Source organism: Betta splendens, chromosome 15, assembly GCF_900634795.4.
Source record: "Betta splendens chromosome 15, fBetSpl5.4, whole genome shotgun sequence".
In the NCBI taxonomy this organism is placed as follows: Eukaryota; Metazoa; Chordata; class Actinopteri; order Anabantiformes; family Osphronemidae; genus Betta; species Betta splendens.
Genome location: NC_040895.2, coordinates 11,250,677 through 11,271,524, shown reverse-complemented (window position 1 = coordinate 11,271,524; position 20,848 = coordinate 11,250,677). Strand labels below are relative to the sequence as shown.

At 43.2% G+C, this 20,848-nt stretch overlaps 3 protein-coding genes across 3 annotated transcripts; 1 reads left to right on the top strand and 2 right to left on the bottom strand.

The window, feature by feature from the left end:
* Nucleotides 1-56: 56 nt before the first annotated feature.
* On the bottom strand, nucleotides 57-1,511 carry LOC114841877 (uncharacterized protein DDB_G0283697-like). Its single transcript, XM_029127071.3, has 6 exons — nucleotides 1,429-1,511; nucleotides 1,252-1,332; nucleotides 1,118-1,174; nucleotides 843-1,037; nucleotides 506-619; nucleotides 57-113 (listed from the first exon to the last, which is right to left on the bottom strand). The coding sequence occupies exons 1-6, from the start codon at nucleotides 1,480-1,482 to the stop codon at nucleotides 57-59; spliced, it is 558 nt and encodes a 185-aa protein (XP_028982904.1). The 5' UTR covers nucleotides 1,483-1,511.
* A 2,938-nt stretch (nucleotides 1,512-4,449) lies between these two features.
* Nucleotides 4,450-8,612, bottom strand: LOC114841876 (pyridine nucleotide-disulfide oxidoreductase domain-containing protein 2-like). Its single transcript, XM_055502548.1, is given in 18 exon segments — nucleotides 4,450-4,505; nucleotides 4,677-4,800; nucleotides 5,083-5,189; nucleotides 5,452-5,603; nucleotides 5,808-5,961; nucleotides 6,162-6,234; nucleotides 6,315-6,449; nucleotides 6,535-6,600; nucleotides 6,602-6,677; nucleotides 6,759-6,856; nucleotides 6,932-6,979; nucleotides 6,981-6,994; nucleotides 7,112-7,265; nucleotides 7,481-7,636; nucleotides 7,730-7,803; nucleotides 7,962-8,055; nucleotides 8,169-8,188; nucleotides 8,468-8,612. Coding segments are annotated over 18 exon segments (1,731 nt in total). The 5' UTR covers nucleotides 8,598-8,612.
* A 1,807-nt stretch (nucleotides 8,613-10,419) lies between these two features.
* slc25a28 (solute carrier family 25 member 28) lies at nucleotides 10,420-15,874 on the top strand. The gene is given in 5 exon segments (XM_029127156.3): nucleotides 10,420-10,952; nucleotides 12,780-13,008; nucleotides 13,700-13,756; nucleotides 14,165-14,616; nucleotides 14,618-15,874. Coding segments are annotated over 5 exon segments (1,209 nt in total). The 5' UTR covers nucleotides 10,420-10,607; the 3' UTR covers nucleotides 14,744-15,874.
* Nucleotides 15,875-20,848: the final 4,974 nt, after the last annotated feature.

Below are 20,848 nucleotides of genomic sequence, written 5' to 3'. Positions count from 1 at the left end.
AACCTTTGTTACTGATTCAACAAATAACCTAATGGAAAGAGTGTGCTATGTGGGAATCATTCCTTACCTGTCAGCGATGTGCTTTTCTTTGTTGTGGTGTCAGTTCCATTTGTCTGTAAGAAAAATGTTCTTTTGGTCAAAAATACTGCTAGAGGCTGGAGCCATGATCAAGTGTGAGGAACAGAACCTTGATAATTTTCTGATTTCAGTCTTCCCTGCAGTGATTCAGGCAAGTGAAATGCTGTTGTTTTAAATACAGCACAGTTGCATTAAAATAAAAGGTAAAAACAACTTTTAGCCAGCCACACATACAGAATTTACAGCATACTCATACATTGTCTTTAGAAAGCATTCAGACTGCTTCACTTTTTGTACTATTGCATTGTAATGCTGACTTTAAGAGTTTTTGCACATCAGTCTAGACTTGGTCTATATTTGGAGGCATTTGAGTGGGCGAGAACACATTACTGACACTAGAAAATCAAATACATTATACATTAGTCACCTCTCTCTTCGCCTCGTTCTCCTTGTTTTCTTTGGATTTGCACCTCGACCCTTTGGGTTTTATATGGCTAGCAGCATTAGCAACAAAGGCACTGCTTACATCCCACTCTGGTTCCTGTGAGACACAAAGAGTAAGATGTTGGTGTTCAGTCTAGTGCCACGTAAGGCTTATATTTATGAGGCAGGAACTCAAATAAAGAGGCTATGTTTCCTCCAGAGGATAGAAACAGTAGTTGCAGTCTAGTTTTTAACAATAGTAAATGAGGAATAAGGAGATTTTTAAAAAATTTCAGCCTGTCCTTTTCTCTCTCTTTGTGGAGATTTTCGTTACCCCCTACCTCTTCAGTGGATTTAGCTTGGCCCTTCTGATGGCCTCTGATTCCCGAGGAGGCCATTACTGGAGTGTCCATGTTTTTGTTTGAGGAAGCTGACTTTGTCTCCTCCTTTTCAACCTCCACTTCAGCGACCACTTCAAATTCTGATGCGCTCCCCTCCAGTTCAGACTCCGCACCTGCATCCTCGTCCTCATCATCCTAATATTCAGTCACATGGAAATGTCCAGCTTCAGAGGTCGATACCAAGTGCCTTCATATAAATAAGATTTGATCGTTACCTGCTCTGGATTCTCGTTTTGGCTAACCTGCTCCTGTTTCTTACGTTTTCGCCGACGCTGAAACAGATGCAACAGCCGAAAATTACAGAGTGCAACCAAACCTTTTTTAAAAAGGAGTATATTTCTGTGCTTACCTTTTTTTTGGCCTTACGTCGCTCTGCCCTCTGTTTGACCCTCTCCTGTTCGTTCAAATCCTCCTCTCCATTTATGTCATGCTAGACCACACGTACACACAGGGTCAAAAACTGCACTGTGCACGTTTAACCCAGCAACCTTTACGATATTCTGTCAACCTGACACCTTGTGTTTACCTGTAGCAAAGTGGCATCATTACTGTGGTCAGGGGTTGCAGCACCATAGTCCATTTGCTCTTCCTCCTGCTGGACTGGGGGGGGCCGCTGGAAAATACACAGTACATCAATGCATTTAACTTTTCATTGCTGAAAAAAAACAGATGTCATCAGTCGGAATACACCAAATAGTTAAGAATATGAAAGTGAAATATGAATATGAAAATATGAAAGTTCGCACAGCTATTACTCTACATGTATATGTATGTTCAGATGCCAATGCAGTACTAGATTAGAATCCCTATTATAGTTTTAAAAAACATGTTTTTTTCTTTATCTTTCACACTGAACTCAACCTAATGTAATGGATTACAAAAATTAAATACATCTGCATCTAATTAACACTGGGGGGGAGACTGAAACATGACGTAATGCTTTCTTAAAAGAACAAAGACTCAACACAGAAACAAACATGGCAAAAGATATTTTTCCTTCACTTCTCCCACTGCCACATTCACTACATACAACACAACTGAGCATAGATCAGATTAGCTAGATGCCTGTAGTTGTCTTAGGTCCAAACAAACAGTAGGAAGCAAAGAACTATAACATGTAGGCATTTATGTATGTACATATCTGTTTTGCTTGCCAGAGATTAGTGACACTGTACAAACTAAACCTATAAAAGACATTTTATAACATGACTTGAAGTCATTCCATTGCAATTTATGCAACCCCCCTTCACTGCTGTGTGCTAGCTGAGTGTACCGCTGACTCTATAGCTTGTGGAATGATGAGCCACCACCTGCACTTCCTCCTTCTTCTCTCTATGTATGTATATTTTCCAGTTTACCAGGCCCAGGTAAACATTTAGGCAGCACTCATAAACACTCAGTAAGCAACGGTGTTAATGTGTGTGATGTGTTTCACATTAATGTAATTATTTGGTAAAGACAACCCCTAATCAACCATCAAGTTGAGTCAGTGTCTCCAACGATACATGCAAAAAGATGTTTCAGTTCATGTTGGAATCCTACTTTTTAATGTGCCTTTTTGTTACCGTTGTACTATAATGGAATTTCCTCCTAACAAACAAATGATCCATGATCTGTGAACAAACGCAACAAAAGTGTCTCTGTTTGCCCTCTTTTCAAGGAGACTGCCCAAATTAGCATTGGGTTGAAAGGTGAGCTTCTTCCACAGAATGCAAATAACAGTGTATCATCATGGACTGGAAGTTTAACCAGGAAAATCGGCCTCACGGCAAGAGTAAGTATGACTTTATTATTAAGCAGCCACTGAAGTTACACATCAGCTCAGTGTTATGGAACATGCTATAGTATTTACATACAAATTATAAAAGTAGATCATCAACTCTCCCAGTGTAAAGCTCAGCAAATTTTAAATGACACGGGAGATTTGCATGAGCCACAAAACGAAAGAAATAGTCGGCACGTTCGCTGGTGTGAGCTAAATCTGACTCAGATAAACATGACAACCTTGAAATAGTACTTGAAAGAGATTTTCTAGGATCACAGACGCCACCTCTTGATGTGGTTTTATCTGGGGTAACCTCTGCATTACAGCGTGTACTACTAGGAAACGACCACATGGCGTACCTACAAGCGGAACAAACAACCTGAGGGAACATTGGACACTGAGGGCAACATAAGTTAATAATGTTACTATAATATATAGGTTGTGTCTTTAGGGCCTTTGTTTGTTGTTTGTATCATAGAAGTTTTAACATGGGCTGACAATAAACCTCCAACGTCTATTGTTTCTCTTTTTGTGCGTGCCACTATTAACTGCTTACGTAAAATAGTCGCTTTTTACTTACATGTTTACGTAAACATCTTGAATGGTTCAGTTGTGGCAGCCTAATAAAACCCACTTACTGGCACCAAGTGCGCAGACTTGGAAATGGTGCAAGCGAGGGTGTAACTAGCCAGAGAGGAACTTTCATTGTTTCACCCAGAAACGCGATTTGAGCTCCGCACTTAGAACAACAATGAAATACCGGCACGAACCCGCCGCCTCGGCGACCAAGTGTCCGACAAACGAACGCGGCGTCGTTTTCGGCCGACCTTATGCATGTTTCTGGGATCCCTGTAAGTTGACGAGGAGTTCAGAAAGTTTTGAAAAGTGGGACGATTCTTACCGCTCCCGAATCCCAAAAGCCAGCGTATATTCTCGGGTGAATTTCATGAGCGCAACCCATTCAGCATTATCGTCCCCGACTGGCCCACAAATAACGTTAGGCAAATGTTAAGGTTGTCTCGAACGCTGTTAGCAACACCGGGACAATCGTTATCGAATCTGCGGGAATCTTTGGTGGTTTATTCCACGTCCTGAGCGTCAACGCCTGCGTCGGCCTCCACCCTGGACGACGTCTAAAGGAGCAGTACACCGTTATAGCTTATGGAGCTATTAAGATGACGTAGACAGTTGATTAAGTCTTAATAAAAGATAACGTTTATGTCTCCTTTGACTTATTGCAATTAATATAATTGTAACTACGCAATAACATAATAATAAGTTTCACAACACTTACACATATTGTGTGGCAATAATTATACTGCCCATACTACTTGTATGTAGTTTGCTTGTTATATATTAGAAGCGCTGCTGTAATAGTTTGATAGGCTTTAAGAAAGTTCTTAGCTCAAGGGTCCACTTTTTGTCCCTAAAACAGTAACATATGTTGATTTGTAATTGACATGTAATATGTTCATCATCCACGAAACACGAAAAAAGTTCTGAGATGTACCATTTCTGTAAAATGAACATTACAAAACCACAACAACAGAAGTAAGGTCAAATTTATGAAAATGAAACACGTACTTAAATTTATTCATACACAGTTACTTTGTGTGTTGCTTTGAGTTGTATTTGTTTTAATTGTATAAGCAATCACTTATTCTAAACATGCAATTTAATGTTTGTATTGGTAATAGTGATTTTTTCCACCAGCTCAGATGTCTTGATTAGTGCTGAGTTGTTCACAGGCTGATGGCGTTTGTTGGTTAGCGACGTTTCAGGTCAGCCCATGACAGCAAGTGCAGCGTTCCAGCCAGGGGAACCCATAACTCCACCACCTAAAGACACATCACATAGAGATGTAGGGCAATGTAAACATTCATGAAGTGTGTTCTTCTAACTGTGGCTCTGATAGCCAAAGTCAAGGACAGTCCCACATCTATATGACATATATCCTTGCCTTATTTGAATTTAGTATTGATATGAGTGTTGAGCATTTAAAAGCAAACCTGGATGAGAGCCACTTCCACCACAGATATAGCCCCTTTAAACTGGTGAGCGGTAGTCTGACAGACAGGGTAAAGGTCTTGCCAAATAGAGCTGGTCCAGTGACATTGATCCATGAAAGATATTCTGTAATACCAATCGCAATATGATTATGATATGATTATGTTACTGAGAAATAAAAAACAAATCTAAATAACCTAAAGGAAATACAATTGACATTACACTCAAATTTGAATTCAGAGTCTAGTTTGCAGTAAACAGTGTATAAACATGTATACCTGTTTATACAACAGGTATATCTAGTCAATGGTGAGTGACTGAACATCAAAACTACTTCCTCGTCCAATGAACAGTTCAAGTGAACATTCAAATTGCTGCTGATCTTTACAGTGAGCACAGTGTGCATACCCCTCCAGTGAGCCCAAAGATCCTCTCCAGGTCAGGTGGAACCAGAATATCCCTTCCTACAACTGAGTTTTTAAACCCAGGTGCATATTGCTCCACCCAGTCAAAAACTAAAGAGACAACAGTTGGTACAATATCACCAATTTAAAAGTAAACATTGATAGAAATATTTGTTTTTAAGTTTTTAAAGTTTTAAAATGAGATCTTGTTTTTTAACTTTGACACACTATGATATTTTTAATAAGGAAAAAGGCCGTACAAATGTCTTAAAAACTAAAGCATGTTAAAAGTTGTGCCCCTGAGTATTAAAAACACATGTTCTCATCCATCACAACACGTCCAACTCAGGTACTGGATTGTCTTGTGTCTCACCAGTGTCAGCAAAGGCCTCCCGGTCCTGCTCAGTCCATTCCCTGCCCTCTATGTGGTAGGGAGTGAACTGGGTGAACAACGACACCACGTGGCAGCCAGGTGGAGCCAGAGTAGGGTCCAAAACAGAAGGGATGGTCATCTCCAACATAGGTCTACCAGAATGCAGGATCATGATGAAATGGTGGCAAGTGAAAGGTGATCAATGACAGTCTCAGTGTTTTATTTCAAGGTCTATAGTGATGTAAAGAGCATGTGGTTTCATTATTTATGTCATGTTCTAGTTTGCCTGTAAGCTAATGAATCTTTTTACTGAATGCTACTTGTTGCATCTTGTATCAGGAAGAAAATGTTTGTACCTCACAGATGGGCGTCCATTCATGGCCTCTTTGTATGCAGCCTCCAGGAATTCTACACTTTCACAGTTGAGATGAATGGAGCACTGATGGTGGGGTCCTGCTTTATTGTCTGGTGTGGGAGAAGCTAGGAAGTTTGGTAGCTTGTCCACGGCCACTGTAAAAACAGGTATCGCTTTTATACAAATTCATACTTTTTGGAAAGCTAAATGTGTACTTAGCTTAGCTTTAAAGAAAAGTAAAAAGTTCCCTGTACTTTGTCATTTGTAGTATTTGGAGTGATCAGTGATGGAGCTTGAAAATCCTTGTTAATGTCAAGTCATGTCAAGTAACATGACAGAAACAGAATGGAGCTACCGTTGAGCTTTGTAACTGGTGAGGTGTAGTCTATCTGATCTGTGGCTCTGATGAACTCTGGGGAAAGGGCAGCCTGCAAAGAAACAGGAAGATAAGATAAAATTGCCCTGTGACTTGACTACATGTGATGTACTGAACATAGACCCATCTCACCTGGGGCACAAGGTGCTTGTATGTGACGTGTGGTGTAGCATTTGATAAAACAACTCTACTGTGGATCTCTGTGCCATCATTCAGCACCACTCCTTTAGCCACTCTATCTGAATCCACCAGGACTTGTTTTACATCCTGCCAAGGATACATGTGCAGAATAGTTGGAATATGAATTGTGGAATAATAAAATGCATCATATAATTTGTGAAAACCACATCACCTTCTCAGTGAAAATGTCTACACCATAGGATCGAGCTGCTCTGGCAATAGCCTGAGACACTCCTCCCCATGCCTCCCTCTACATAACCCCAAGCTCCTTTCTCATTTTCCAGCTCTCCCATTACATGATGTAGGAGCACATAACTGTGAGACAAGAATGTCAGATCAGTGTTCAGGGCAGTTAAAAACCTTGCGAGTGTTTGTGTGCTCTATAATGTGTCTTACCCACTGCCAGGGTTATTTGGACTGGTCATAGCACCGATCACAGCATCAGTTGCCAGTGTTGCTTTGAGTGGTTCAGACTCAAACCACTGATTGAGGATCTACAAAGAATCAGTCATTATGTACTCGGCATAAAACTGCTAATGTTATCAAACCATGTCTCTGCTATAACCAACCTTCATTATTGGTGCAGTGATAATCTCATAAAAGTCTGGAATGTTTTTTTCCCAATTTCAAACCTGAAAAACATTTCATACACTTTTGGTCCAAATACAACAACTTAATGCAAAGTAAATAATTTGTTTTGTTTGCTTTCGGACATTTAGAATATTAAAGCACCGCGTCCACCAACACACCACATTTGACAATAGGCATCAGTGTTTTAGCTGCAGCCAGTCTCCTCCTCAGTGAGCCAGTGGTAACACCTGGAATGTTTACAGGAGGAGCATCCAAGAGAGGGTGAATAGCTTCTGCTAGCTTCTCAAGGTGTGCAACATAAGCTGGGAAAGCCTGGGTACACGTCAAAGAACATAAGGGGGAGTGTGGATATGTAGGACTGCAATAATTTTATACTGGTGTGGAAATAAAGAAAAAGTCAGGCAGCGATGGACTTCATCATTGTGTGACAATGGGCTGCAGTATAAAATACAGAGACACACACAATGCTGTCAAGCATGCAGGTATCATACCTTCTGAAACAAACACACACAAAAAAACTGAATAACCTTAGCATCCTTGTGTGAGAACTTGCTTATCTCCCTCTGGTTCATGGCCAAATCAGAGCCCAAGGTGAGAGACCTTGGTGGAGCACCGCGCACCCCTTCCTCCAGCATGGGGGTGAACGCATGGGGGTCTCTCAAATACACCCTCAGCCCATGTTTCTGAGTGTAAATGATAAAACAACATGAAAACAAGGGGTTTCTGTAAACAAGGTACAACAATGGTAATCCCAGGTAGGTAAAGGCAGAGTTTACCTTGAGCTCTAAGTCTTTGTATATGTGGGGTCGTAACAAACTGAGCAAATAGGAACATCTGGAGAACCGGAAGCCTGGGTACATGAGGATTATTACTTTCACAGGACCATAGCATAAATCACATACAATAACCATTGCACTTTACAGATACAGCGCCACTGAATGGTTGTTGCAACAAAGTTGCAGAACACAGTGATCCTGCTGCTTGTTTGTCATTTTTCACTCATCCTACCAGGAATGATCTCCTCGGAAACAGCTGCTCCTCCCAGCACATATCTGCGCTCCAGCACTGCTGTCTTCAGGCCTCCCTTCTGGAGATAGGCAGCCTACACACACACACGCACACACACGCACGCACACACACACTCGGCCTTTACCCTCTTGTTCATCTATCACAGAATATATTACCTATTATGTATCATATATTGACAGACTTTACCGCCACCAGTCCATTGTGTCCTGCAAATAAGAGTAAAATCAGTTTTACATTCGGGCTTTATTTCAACATTAGGTTTTAACACAGCTTTGCTGTTTAACAAACTGTTGTACAAGCTGCTTTTTAGGAATTTTCACCGTCAAGTTCAAAGTGTCCGTCAAATATCAACGTGAGAAACTCGCTGAGTCTTTGCAAACTGCTGCAAACTTGACTACATTATTGCAAGTTGCAGACTTTGGCGCGCAGGCTCCGAGCTCGCTGCTCCTCGTTCTGCGCGTCGTCCAGCGGTTCACGGATCTCACCTCCGCCGATGACCAGCGCATCGTACTGGGATTTTAAAGCTGTCCCGCTGGATCCAGATCTAGACCGGATCACCGTGTTCACGACAGCCGCGGACCTGCGTCCTCGTCCGGTCCATACGGCTGCAGCCATGCCTGGAGCTTGATGGTGGAATCCCCCCCCCCCCTTTCCTCTTCACGTAACGTAGATCCGGGTGTTAAATGTAAGACAACGACCACTACACTGGCGTGGGGCAAAGTTCGAGATACACACTCACGCAGAAAAATAAGACAAAGGATTCAATGTAGACTGTATTTCAGCAAAGTTGTCAAAATGTTACTACTTTTAGCCATTCGTGTTTGGTGATCGTTTTTGATTTGCTTTTTTGAAACAGAATTTTTCGTCGTACTTGTCATTATACAGTTGGACATTTGGTGCCACTGTTGTTCCAATAAAGCCAGCTATACTGTACTACATACTGCATTCATGTTGTACCTAAAATGCAAATATTGACAAAAGCCCAAGATATTAACCAAATATCATGAAATGATGCCCACATAATATGCATGTAATAATGATACAATACCAAAACACATTCTAAAATCAAAACAGGCAGTTTAGTAGTTTTGTATAGCGTTTGGACATGCGTCATCTCACAGTAAGGGTCCATCTTCAAGAGTCATAAGATGAGCTCTTCACACAAAAGGATTCCTTAGTGCTTCTGTTGAAGATGCCATATATGCCTTGGTTCACTTATCATATATTAATAAGATAAGAGGCCATAGATCATGCACCTAAGCATCCGTGCAGGGAGTAAAACAGCAGGGAAAGAAACTGCCTCCTGTCATCTAAGCAAAGGAGGGTATTAAATTGTACAAAAACTACCAAACACAGCACAACCTAAACAAATTATCTTCTCATCGTGTCTATATAATGTGGATTTTTTACTATGTTTTGCTTAGACAGTGTAAAATAATTCCTGAGGCATGTATAGATTATGCACTCTCTTATTTAGAGGGAATGAAATGAGGTGTTATGGTGATCTAGAGTTTCCCGCTAGCCGTACCAGGCCCTTCCCTTGGTGCTTTAGAGTAGCATTAGTTTCAGGAAAGAGAAATGATCGTTGGATGCTGTCTGCTTGGTTTTCCTTTAAGGAACGTCCGCAGACAACAGCCAATCAACCATAACTAGATCAGAAGCAGGAAAATTTGTTCTTGTAAGCAGAAATTAACACTTCATTCCCCTTCGTCGGCAGAAATTCAACACTGCAGCCCTTCAAGGCTCTCCCAGGCAATAGAGGAGAGAATTCAATTATGTTGTAACACAATTACCTTCATTTTCTGAAGACAAAAGGGATACTTTCATACAAACTGAGGTTCACTGGTGAAGATGGCCCTCAACATTCATAATTACTGTCAGAAAACTAATGTCTCACTGAAGCCCTTTAAAAGGTGTTGAATCATTTATTTATTTTTAGTCTTCGTATATCTACTGTGGGGAAAAACACCCCAACAAAACTAAAAAAATTCAAAATTCATTGAATGACACAAACTAAATTATGTTTATTATGATACAAACATTCTCACTTGCAAACAGATGGTCTTTTACTTAATGAGTCATGTGCTTGTTAAAGTACGGAAAGCAAAAGGTCAAACATTCCTAATAAGTCATGTTTGTTATTAGAACAACAATATCATCTCAAAGCATATCAGTAGAAATACTATGCATCGGACTTCAGCAATGCATAATTTGTAAATAATCCACAACAAATTAAAAAAGATCGTCATGGGTAATTAATTTGTTTAATTTTTTTCCAGGCGCTCTCCCATCAGTGCCACATGACAACATTTGAAGTCTTCGCCAAAATGCAAGTATGATGGACACGCGTCTTAGCCAATAGAGTGGGGAGGACTTGGCTCTGTGGACCAATCAGACGCCACTTCCTTATCGCGGCCTGCGGTGGCGCTCGGTGGGCGTTTATCCGCCTCGGCCTCCGCTGCTTGGCTCAGGCAGGGAAGTGTCGAGGCAGCGAGGGCGCACGGGAGGAGGCGAGGAGCTGTGAAAACAAAACGACCCCAGGGGAATGTAAAACTTTGGGACTGAAATCACCCACAAGACGTTGCGCCGGCCTCCCCTAACATTTAACATATTAGCTGGTTTCTCATGGAAGCAGATGGATTTGTAAGGAGGCGTCGGATGACAGCGGAGAATGCAGGCAATGATCCCGGGGTAGCTGGTGCCTCTGCCGGTGCAGAAGTTCGCTGGATGCGGGGCAGGTTTTGGGGAGTTTCGAAAAGTATCGCTGGGAGTCTGACACCTCGGATCGGAATCGAGCCTGAACTACAGACGGTTGATTTGATTTGCAGTCCACAAGATGCAGACACTGATGACTCTGAACCAGACTATGAGGGGCTGCCTCAGGGAGCCTCCACTAGCACCCACATGTTGGCCGGAGCCGTGGCTGGGATCATGGAGCACTGCCTCATGTTCCCCATCGACTGTGTGAAGGTAGCACGGCCGAGGGACCGGCTAGCTGACCCGCTCGGTGCTTTCACGACCCGGGCTCTCTGTTGTTGTCGTTTTTTCGGAGATGCGGTTCTTGCCATGCCGCTCATTAGCATAGCTTAGCTCGCATGCTAACATAAACACGCTGCAGCGCTGACTGCTATGGGGACAAGGTCAGTCGGCTCTGCCAGCGTTTCACGCGCAAGCTAGCTGCTTAGCACGACATTAGAACTTCCCTAAACGACGTTAACTGGAACGTGGGTCGGACACGAGCCACTTTAGGGTCCTTGCGCAAAACTGCTGGACATAATTAAACTAATCTCTGTCAAAGCATCAACGGATTTAAGGTTACGTAAGTTAAGTAATGTGCACACTTGAAGCTGTGAGAGGAAGCGGTTTAAGTTAAGTAATTAAAGTAACGCCACGAGGAAGTCAGTGTGGTTTTAAGCTGCTCAACGACTCCACAGATCTGTTTAAGTGTGATTCAGCAACTTGCATCCAGTTTGCTACAACAACACTCTGGTCGTTTGTCCTCAGGGCAGCATCTGCCCCTTTTTACCCCACACTAGTTCCATTGAGCAACAGGCCTCCTGCTGCACACACCCACACTGATCGCAGAGCTCTTAATCACATGTGAATCACACAGATTCACTGTTACAGCCCCTGTCATGTGTTTGTTATCTCTATTAGTTTCATTCTGTTCACAGAGGTCAGCCAGCGGTAGCTGCTCATTGTGTAACAGATGACCACAGAGATGGTGGAACTGACTACATCCACATACATATATATGTCATACTAAAAACACTGTTCACATGTGTGTTGTGCTGCAGCTCTGCACCAGGACAGATTAGTGTTTACAGCACCTTCATCGTGTGCAGAGGGGCTACATATGGAGTCCACTAACTAGCAAAAAAGCCATGTAAAGCAAAATGTAATCTACTCCAAATACACAAGTCAAATATGTACAGAGATAGGCCTTGTTAAACGTTTGCAAACAAGCTTCTTAGCGGAGTTTTCAGGTATAATTATAGTTCAGAATAAGTCTGTAATGCACCTTAAATTAGATGGGAATTAGATGTGGATTTAAGCAACATACTGCATTTGTAGGTTTGCTAGTCTTCAGTGTCCATGAGTGGAACATGTATTTTACAGTGAGCAGACAATATTAACACTGGATTTAAAGCTTGACACATTTTTGTACATATGTAGCAATGCACTTTGCCTGCATTCCACAGCTATAGAACTGAGTGAGTTGAGTCCTTGTTGAACCTTTCTAGTGCACAACATGCAGAAACACAGCAGGGAGAACGTTCTTCTGGAAGTTTGGTATTCAAGGATTATGTCATAGCTCTCCCCAGAGAGACACACACACACTTACCTGATACAGTTCTAGGCAGCCTCCTTTAAACACGTAGTAACTGATGACTGTTACATTGACCCCTTGTTTATTTAACCTGTCATCTACCTCAGTGTACATGTGTGTTAAGAGAAAGAGAGACCGACGTGGATAAAGGTCGGTGTTAAAAACAGCTTACAGGATGTCAGGGACATACCCTTTGTGACCTTGGAGCTTGTAACTCCACATTTCCTTCAATTCAATTAAGCACGTACACCGCACACACCACTTCCTTTTTTTTAGCCTTCATTCACACTGCACTCTAGTCAGGACCTCTTTTAATTTCTGTGCTCTGCTTGGATACAATGGGCAGACGTGTGACAAAGCAAACAAATAATGGACATCAATAAATGTATGATAAGAGCCATGTTTTTTGGGTGGGTAGTGGAGCTTGACGTGAACTTGGCTAAATCCCACATTTTGTCTTTGTGCAGACTCGCATGCAGAGCCTCCAGCCCGACCCCGCGGCCCGCTACAGGAACGTGATGGATGCCCTTCGCCGTATTGTAGTCACAGAGGGAGTGTGGCGGCCAATGAGGGGGCTCAATGCCACAGCAGTTGGGGCGGGACCTGCCCATGCCCTGTACTTTGCCTGCTACGAGAAACTCAAAAAGACTCTGAGCGATGTCATTCACCCAGGGGCTAACAGCCATTTGGCTAATGGTACCACAAAAACATACTTAAACACACGTAACGTTGTATGGCTACGTTGAGGTTAGAAAATGGGTGAATACGTAGGGTTGACCCGCTCTACGAAGGTGCTGACTCAGCCTAATCCTTGTTGAGTGTGATACTGACATGGCCTGATAGTGATAAAGCCCTCTGGAAGGCCGTCACGTCATTTCTTTCAACAGTAGTTACAGAGCTTTTTTTTTTTTAAATTAAAATCATTTACTTTGTCTACAAACCAACAGTTTAATAATCTTAGTAATCTGAATGTGGTTTCCTTATGCCTTGATGTCCTTACTCTCTCTCCCTTTTTTCCAGTTTAGTGGGAGGTTGGGTAAGTCCTCTTTCTCCCATTTCATCCGCTCACTTCCCTGTTGGTCCTGTTCTTTAAAGGCGTATGGCTTTAGTTCACTTCTCTCAAATGGGCAATGCTTTGTCTTTTGTAGTAGGTGTCTTTTTTATTCAGATTAAACTTGCTGAATTTAATCTGTACCAGTTTGCATCTGCAGCTTTTACAAACAAGGCAATAGAGACAGCAACACGATCAAAAGAGGTTTATTGTAGCAAGTTAAATACCTGTGTTTCATTTTCTTTCTGTGCATCTTAAGTTCATATGGTTTTTGTTTTCAACATTTTCTTCAAAATAGTTTTATATGAACTAATTTTCGAGGTGTGTTTGTTTCAGGTGCAGCTGGGTGTGTGGCCACACTGCTTCACGACGCAGCCATGAACCCAGCAGAGGGTGAGTGCAACCGACGTCACTGTGTTTCCGCACGAAAGCAATTGACTTTGACCCTAGACATTTTCTTCCTTGGAACAAATGCTAAGTGGAAATTAAAGTGAAGGAACTTACGGCTGCCACATCTTCACCAGCTACCTTCAGATGTTGGGTCTCACGCTATGCTTTTCACAGCTGCTTGCAGTCCACCTGCCTAAGTGTGTCAGTTGAAGGGCACTGGTCAGAGTTGTAGTGTGCAGCTGTTGACTGGAGATGCAGCTGTCTGGGGAAGCGCTGTTACAAATGACTCGCTACATGTATCTGTTTAATTGCCAAACTATTCTCTGCAGATAATTCCTCACTAATTTGTTTTTTCCTTTTCATGTTATACTTTCAACCCTTGGCCCATTTGACCTCGTTACCATGGACTAGTTGTGAAGCAGCGCATGCAGATGTATAACTCCCCCTATCGCGGCGTGTTGGACTGTGTATGTGCCGTGTGGAAGACCGAAGGCCCTGCAGCCTTCTACCGCAGCTACACCACCCAGCTCACCATGAACGTGCCCTTCCAGGCGCTCCACTTCATGACTTACGAGTACCTGCAGGAGCTGCTCAACCCCCACAGACAGTACAACCCCTCATCCCACATGTTGTCCGGAGCTTTGGCCGGAGCCATTGCAGCTGCTGCCACTACACCTCTGGACGTCTGCAAGACCCTGCTCAACACCCAGGAGTCTCAGGCCCTCAGCTCCTTGTCTTCTGGTCAAGGCCCTGGCCAGAGCCAAGGTCAAGGAGCCCACAGACACATCTCAGGCCTGGCCCATGCCTTCAGGACGGTTTACAGGCTGGGCGGCCTGCATGGCTTCTTCAGAGGAGTCCAGGCGGAGGATCATCTACCAGATGCCCTCCACAGCAATCAGCTGGTCTGTGTATGAGTTCTTCAAGTATGGCCTCACTAAGCATCAGCACGACAAGCAGAAGCGAGCGCAGCACATGAAGGCTGAGATGTAGAGATCTCTTTAGTTTAACCTCTACTGATATTTTTCCCTGTGAAAGAAAAATGAACGCACACACAGGCTAGAATTCACCTCAGCTGCCCAGTCCCCTTCAGACATGACAAATAAGAAAGCCCTATTCATAGACAGTTAGCTGAAGAGTAACGGCAAATCATGGTTTATGTTACATTATTTCTCTCCTTTAGTATTATGGAAGCCATTAGTCAGGAGATTTTTAAGTGCTACTAGTGACCACAAGTAGTTTCTCTGAACAAGGGAATGCACAGGACTTGGAGGAGAAATAGTCAGCAGAGGGCAGTAGTGTTACTTTAAGTGTTCAGTCATTTCAGAAGTCCCTCTGCCCTAGGACCTCATTTTCATTTTCTCCCATTCAAAGCCCAAGTTTGCAAATGAGTTATAACTGACTTCTAATGCTCACGACCTTCTAGATTTGGTCATGTCGGGGGCGAGATATTTTGCTACCTATTTGGCGTTAAACAAACCTTTTTAGTCTTTTATCCAAAAAATATCAAAAGATTTTTTTTGGTCAATTTGCTGTTCCCTTGTATAAACTTTAATGGGTCCTGCTAACATGACAACCCAACAATTAACATTTATTTTTTATCTTGAGTAATTTAATTGTATAATTTGAAATATGCTTAATATCCACAAGAAATATCTTTATTTTGTTAAATTGGCAGTAATTTAATTAATATATTGGTAGCTATAATTCACACTTTTTTCATTTATTTGTTATAATTTGATTTCTTTAAATCTCTTATTACTGCTAAGACATGCATCGCTGTGAAGTCCCCCCATTTTGAGTTTTTTTCCCACTTTTGCATTTATTCAACTCGAGTCCACCCAACGCTCACCCTTAATGCCTTGTGCCTGCATCCGCTGCAGTGACTAGCCTGTTTTTAGCTTATGAGGTCCACAGTTTCTGTGCTCAGCAGCGCAGGTTGTCCACAGTCTGCTGGGCCCAACATGAAGTCACTAAATTGTCACAGAGTTCAGTGTGTCGCATTGATTAGACCTTGAAAGGAGGCTGCCGATCCTCCTAGTTGATGTCTGATGGTTTCCAACACTCAGTTGCATTTCCAGAATAAAAGCTGAGCAGAAGGAGCATCTCACTGCTCCTAAATGATGGGAGAACTCCATTGGTTTCTTTCCTCACTATGTGTTAATTACAGAACATAAAAATGATTCTGCATAATGCTGTTATGCTTGTTTGTGTATTTGCGTACTTGACAAAAAGCAGCCAATGCAAATGACCTAAGCCACATCTGCAGTGCCAAAAACGTATGTCTGAGTCTGAGGCAGGTAAAATTGTTTAGTCTTGAATGCAGGTGCAGATTTAAACTTTGACCCTCAAGACTAAAAACTATTTAAACCTATGGACACAAACTGTGAACACACTGCTAGAAAGCTGAAGGTTTCGATTTCAGTTTATGGCCTAAAGAGTAGCACACTTAACATAAATGCCCTAAAGTTATAGTATGAATGAAACCCAATGTTCAAATCAGCATAGTTTGGAAAAATAAAACCCTGTGTATCCACCTGACTTGAGTCTGTCACAGCATGTGGAGGTCAGAGCCTCTACAGGTTTCCTTAAGGGCTAGTCGTCATGTCTGCGTCAGAGGTGCAGCAGAAAAATCATCAGAGTGCGAGATGTGAGTATAGACAGATGATTATGAGAAATATACTGAATTAAAGTTTTTCTTAAACAATATTTTTAATTATTCAAACAAACAAAATTGTACAATTATACAAATAATTAATATAGTTAAAATACTGCTGAATATGCAATACACACCAAGTGTTCTTTTGTTACCTTTTGTGTAAATTATGTCATGTTTGTGAGTTTAAAAGTAGATAATCTCACTTGATAATGTGAGATAAAGTGTTCACGTGTTGTCCTTTCTGAAAAAAATGTGAAAGACTCAAGACAAACACTGGCATCCTTTAGGTAGAGAAGCAGGTTAGGCCTTTTCATGGATCGCCGTGAGGAGTGGTGAGGTGGTGACAGGTCCCCCAGCCTCCACATATGCAGAATACACACAGAATCGGACAAACACTCATCCAGACACACACACAGACACCTGTTCAAACAGGAAGTGTTAATGAACCGTCTCCGTCTGTCTCACTGTTTCTGTGTTTCTGCTTGTATGTAAACAGCATGTGTGAGCGAGGCCGTCTCCAGTCACGGAGCTTGTGTGACACAGGTTGTACATGAATATATGACTAATATATGACCCTTTACACATGCATAAGTAATGAGGAGGACCTGTAAGACAGCTAGTCTGTCTGCGTGGGAGTGTAACCGGGCTTGTCTGGTCCCAGTCTCAGCGCTACGACAGGAGTAAACTATTTAGTCTGGTCATTTGCTCATTTCATTTTCACTCTGTTTGTGTAAGATAAAGAACAGAGAGAGTAGGAGGGTAAGCACGCGTTACTCAATATTTATCCAAAGCCCAACTAATCTGAGTAATATGTAGAGGCAAGTGGTGTCAGGGTAAGATCACTCTGTAAATTTCGGTTCAAAGGTCATATGGTGATGGATGAAGTTGTTCCTGTGATTGAATGCAGTCTGTGCTTGGCTCTTAGTGAGGCGTTTAATCCCATAAAGACGGTGTAATTAGAGCCCCGGTAGCATTAATAATGTCTGCTATCCGCTGAAACGTGCCAGCTCCTCTGTGCAGTTTGACCGGAGCGTGATGTTGGACGTCCGCCATCATTAATGTTGTTAGTGGCACCCTTCCTGCTTCTGCAGGTCTGTTTTACTCCAAAGACACATACAGGCATACATAACTGTAACATAATATCACTAAAAACTAGAACACAGGTGTTGTGATACTGACTTGTGATTTGACATTAAATACAGTACAGCACCTCATGAACCCACTGACCCACGCAGGCTCATAGGAATACATGCATACACTCCCTTGGGTATTGTTGTTAAGCCATGTTTTGGAAACTGGAGTCTTTGGTCAAAGCCCCTTACAGCTCCCACCTGTGGTACCGTGTATTTAACACACACACACACACACACACACACAGCTTAGGAATGTGCACGTCTGAAGGACTCGGGTCTTCAACACAAGTTTCTCACCTTCGCTCCCTCCCAACAGATTTACGTCTCTTCTGTTCCCTGTTCTGCTGTCTGCTCTCTCCACGTTTAATCCAAATTATGACTGAAGCACTCAGCATGAATTACAGAGTGAGACGCGATGATGCCGTAATGTCCGATTCATTCCGCGGTTCCCAGTAGCTAATGGATGAGGTGCGACTGCAGGCTCTCGGCCCTCGTCGTTTGGACGTACTCAGACACCTACGGGTTGTGATCTTCAGGGGAGCTGTCGCTGGAATCCTTCTTGCTTTCGCTGGGAGACGAGGGTCAGTCACTCTTAGCCATTACTCCGGGTCTCCATCAGTCCCATCCATCCCATCTGGTACAGTTAGGTTATGGGGCAAACGGCCTCCACACTAATCTGACTTTGGCGTCACTTTCTACTTATTCCCACAGGTTTTGTTTAGCTGGTGTGTTCCTACTATGTCCCATTGTTAAGATGAATGAGCTCTTTTCTCACTTGAGCCCGTGATGCGTTTAATCATCATTATCTTTGACGTGAGCGAATTATGAACCATAGAAAAATGTGAATGCCAGATGAGGGTCAATCAACTACTATAACAGGAAGATTAACATCCCACTGTGCCAGTGCTGTGCTGTGGAAAGTTGGGATGTGGAGGGATATACAGCTCCTGTCATCACTTGAGAGAGTAAGTTGGGGAGGAGAAATTCTTCCCACCAGCACCAAAGAGACAAGATGATCATACAAGCGGATTCATCAGTGGGAGAGGCCTAGAAAACAGCTGTGGTGGTCACTGGCACTTCAATGTAATTTGAAGCCTTTGAGAGGACGATATGGAGAATGATGTGTGTGTTTATTGCGTGTGAGATGGAAACAGGATCCTTCTCACTTCTCGTGGAATAAAAGACTATCATGCAAGACTTGCACTGAATAGAACGCTGCTTGATAAAGCCAAGTGTTTATAGTAAGATGCCATTGCTAATGGGCCAGAATAGGGAGAAAGGGAGAGAGAGGGGCTAACGTGTTGTAGAGGAGTCAAAGTCATAGTGGAATGAAATGGTGGAGAAGAATCCAATACAAGTTAAAAGAGAAAAGGGCAAGTGAGGTTTTGTCTCTGTAAACGGGGGAATACATTTCAAATGAGTTTCTTGCCTCGGGAGAGATCTCAGATTTAAAACTGCCACCGAGTGATCAAAGCGAGAGGCACATACGCACACAGGCGCTCTTATCAGGCCCCGGGCCTTTGGGAGTGAAGCATCGGCAGCGTGCGGTGAACTGCTGCTGCATTGTCACGGGTGACTGCAGGTGTCCGCCACTTTCTCTCCCCTCTGCCCCCCCGTCCGTCTGGGAGGCAGGCGAGGTCACAGGATGCTTCTCACAGACCCGTCCACAGAGCGGCTGCAGACGCGGGGTCCGCTCCGCGTCCGGGGCCCCGAAAGCGAGGCTGTCCGTCAGCGGCCAAGATTCCTGCTGTGTGGGTGCGTGTGTGTGTGTGTGTGTGTGTGTGTGTGTGTGTGTGTGTGTGTGTGTGTGTGTGTGTGTGTGCGCTCACACAGGTGCAGCCAGGGACACGGGGGAAGGAACAGGCCTCCTGCCCTTTGAACTTGATCTTGAAAGGAAAGCTGTCTTCCCTTCCTGTCAAATAAGCTTAGCTGTTATGCCTCCGAGCTGCAGTCGGCGCAAACTGGTCTGGTGAAAAGCGTGAGCCCTCCGCGTAGTCACCGCAAGCATTCATTCAATTCAAAAGTTTTTATTACACACTTGGCTGGAATAACGCCAGTGACAGGTATTATCAGCGGTGATTTATGGCCAAGCCTTTCATTTCCATCAGTGTTGATATTTAAAAATATTTTATCATCTTTTCTACAAAATAACTGTTTCTTGTGAAGATTGTACAGTTGTTGTGAACTCTGTTATGAGTTCCTCGGTCCTCAGGGAGGATGTGTCCCATTGACATTGTATTTCTCAGTGTAAGAACTGTGTGTCTGTGTGAGACCTCCGCATATTCAGCTTGGTTCAAGGTTGGGACATCTCACTTCTGGCTCCGCGGCCTTGTGAAATGTTTTCCTCCTGCTGCTCAGTTAGTGATGCGGTTTGGACAGGATGCAAGGAAACCGGAAGACGTGAAGAACAATAAAAAAAAAGAGTCAGTCTGGACTTTAAGTCAGGAAACGAACAGTGGAAGTAGTTCTATTTGACTCATGGACACAGCAGTGATGAGCGTCTCCTTCCCTGGAGGTGAAGGAGGAGGAGGGAGCCTGGAGAGGCCGTAAGTGGGGCCTGAGTAGTTTCTTTATCGGCCGTCTGATAAGAGACGTCTCACAGTGTCGGAGCTGCTCAGTGCTCCCCTTGTCTCTGTTTATCACCGCTAATTAAAACATTTGGATTCCTGCGAGCGGCTGTGGAGGAGTGTGTGTCTGTCTGAGCACGTGTGTGGGAGACATGGAGAGGAGTCAGGAAGGAACTGTAGCAGCTTGTATGTCTTCCTGTCCATCTACGGACAAAACTGAACACACACACACACACACACACACACACACACACACACACACACACACACACACACACACACACACACACACACACACACACACACACACACACACCATTTCTGCAAATGTGCCCATGTTGATGTTTCCACTTTTCTGCATTTTGTTCGTTTTGATGTCTATATTTTGAATTTGTTGGCTTTATTTTTCATTTCTTGCTGACACGCATGTTCTCCTCTCTTAACGTTGTGCTTTTCCTCAACCTGACTCTCAGCTCTGCCTTTGCTAATGGACGCTCCCAGATAAAGTCTTGCTTCTCCTCTGGGTGGGCTCATCTTTCTATCCTTTTTAATCCTTGTCGTGACCCCAGCTCCCGCTCCTGCAAACACAGACCTGGGATGGATCCCTGCATTTCCTTACTTGCCCTTGGACCACGGGACAATTTCCATGTGTGTCCTGCTCAGCCTCAGGTTTCATAACCGTTTTTGCTGAACCAGTATTTTTGATTTGGTGCAAACCGTTTGCACCGAGGTGCGTTGT